This window comes from Carassius carassius, chromosome 39, assembly GCF_963082965.1.
Source record: "Carassius carassius chromosome 39, fCarCar2.1, whole genome shotgun sequence".
NCBI lineage: Eukaryota > Metazoa > Chordata > Actinopteri > Cypriniformes > Cyprinidae > Carassius > Carassius carassius.
The window spans coordinates 21025392-21027942 of NC_081793.1; the positions used below are offsets into that span (position 1 = coordinate 21025392).

The window sequence follows — 2551 nt, forward strand, 5'->3', positions numbered from 1 at the left end:
TATAGACTCATGTGTTCAGGTGCAAGGAAAAGTATTTGTATTGCATTTTACTTCATGGTTACCTGAAATGTTTAAAACAAACAAATATTAAATATGTTTCAAAAACATATAACATTTACTTCAAAGATTTCATTTCTAAGGAGTAGACGCGTGTTTTAAATAGGATTTTAAGAAATTCTCTCTTTTTTACTTTACTTGTCATTGACATAGTCTTGTTCTGATACGCTTTATATAAGAATAATAATATAATTATATAAGTGAAATAAATGATGATTAAAATGTCGCTTCACAATGAATAAATGAATGAATGAATTGGACCACTTTACGCTGCAGTCTAGTTCACCCAGATCCTAAAATTCTTCTGTCATTCATCTCGTGGTATGTCATTCATGTGCGCGCGCACCGGCAGAGGGCGACCAACGATAGTCAACCCTCCGGACCCCCTTATACCCCACCCACACACCCCCATACCCTAAATAGAAGGAGGTGTCGTGGAGCTCTGGCAACAGACCCACAATTGAGAATGGGTCTTTGGGTTCTATCACGACCCGCGAGGATAAATCAGACGAGCCAGGTGATTCTCAGTTCGGCACCCGTCACCAGAAACCATGCGGATCCTCAGACACCAGGACTCCGGATTCAGACGCGAGGAGCCCGCGAGCTCAAAAAGGAGACCGGGTCCAGCTCAAAACGCCTTATTCTGTCATGAGCCCTTCTGCTGATGGGAACCTGTGCGTAAAAGCGGAACAAGACGCGCGGAATGACCACAAAGTAGACACTGACACAGAATACTTGGATGTCCCATCACATTTACTCGCGAAGTGGCATCGAGGATAGTTCCGTTTGAATTGAATGAACATTTTCTAAGGAGACCGCTCGTGGAGAGAACACCGCGCGCGCTGGAGACTGCGCGCTCACGGCTCGCCAAAAACTCAAGCGAACTCTTAAGCGCGAGGATTAATCAGCCGAAAAGATGGATAACGTGCCGTATTTTCTGGCTACATACGTGCTCATTTTCTCTCTCGGATTCAGCATAGAACAAGGGATGTGCCAACATTTCTACCTCCTCCGTCCCATTCCCAGTGACACTCTGCCTTTAGTGGAACTCATAGAGGACCCGGATCCCATACTGGATCCTAAGGAGCGGGATCTGAACGAGACCGAACTCAGAGCCATACTAGGCAGTCACTTTGACCAGAATTTCATGTCCATCAGCCCACCGGATGACAAATACGCAGGACAGGATGACCTGAACGAGTCTGAACATTTAAAGCGTCCCACCGGCACCATGCCCAAAGAAATCAAAGCCATGGAGTTTGAGATCCAGCATGGGAAAAAACAAAAGCCCAGTAAGAAACTCAGAAGAAGGCTTCAGCTGTGGCTGTGGTCCTATGCCTTCTGCCCAGTGGTGCACACATGGCAGGACCTGGGGAACCGATTCTGGCCCCGCTATGTAAAGGTGGGCAGCTGCTACAATAAAAGGTCTTGTTCAGTTCCAGAAGGGATGGTTTGCAAACCTGCCAAATCCAGCCATTTTACGGTTTTGCGATGGAGGTGCCAGCAGAGAAAGGGTGGACTCAAATGTGCCTGGATACAAGTCCAGTACCCCATTATATCAGAGTGCAAATGCTCCTGCCAGAACTGAAATAAGCTCATTCTGTGCTCATTCTCACATGCACTGTCTAGTGTAGGAATGTATATTTGATGTATATGTGGTGCCATTCTAGGTTACACTTTACATTGGTGTTCATGTTACTGTGTAATTTCATAGAGAAATACTGAGTTATGCTGACAAAACCTTGTGTAACATGTGATTCTTTTGTGGAGCTGCTTGGTATTATAGTCATTTTAATAAATAAGTATAGTAATAAGTCTAACATGGACACTGTAATGTAAAGTGGTGCCTGTATCATTTATTAAAAAAAGGAAAGAAAAGGTCAGTATTTTCCTATAATATCCAGTGTCTACTGTAACTTTGGTTGTAATGTAACTTTATACATATTTATGTCAAAGAACATTTCGCATTCAAAGTGCGTTTATTGAAGGAATTCCAAGCTTTTTCCATTATTCGGAAAAAAAAAAACTTTATACACCTCAGATGGGAGAATATAGATTACAGTCTTGGTGTGCTGTATATATAAGGGGAATGGAAAATAACTGCTCATGTAAATTAAAAGAAACTATTTATTCTTTATGTCCATGTAGTCAAAATGCATTTAAAATAAAACCACTAAAAATGGCGTGAACTGTTTTTTGCTTATTTCACTTACTGTACATATAAAAAACCCGCCACTATTTATAAAGCCCTCCACGCTGATGTGACGCTAATAGAGGTGATATTATTTTAATTTGACTTAGCAAGTCAAATCTGGATTGTAATGGACAATGGGTCATTCGTATTCCTCGAAGGGAGTGGATCAGTTTCTTTGTTTTGTTTTGTTTTGTTTTTCCTCCGAGATGCCATTCCGTCCTCAGACAGTCTGAAGGGTCTTTGTAAAAGGATTAAAAGTTAAAGACCTTCACTTTCAGACTCTTTCATTTAATCTGCGTG

At 41.8% G+C, this 2551-nt stretch overlaps 1 protein-coding gene across 1 annotated transcript; it reads left to right on the plus strand.

The window, feature by feature from the left end:
* The first annotated feature begins 506 nt into the window (after nucleotides 1-506).
* On the plus strand, nucleotides 507-2240 carry LOC132121090 (noggin-3-like). Its single transcript, XM_059530271.1, has one exon. It carries the CDS (start codon nucleotides 974-976, stop codon nucleotides 1643-1645), a length of 672 nt encoding a protein of 223 aa, XP_059386254.1. The 5' UTR covers nucleotides 507-973; the 3' UTR covers nucleotides 1646-2240.
* The last annotated feature ends 311 nt before the right edge of the window (nucleotides 2241-2551 follow it).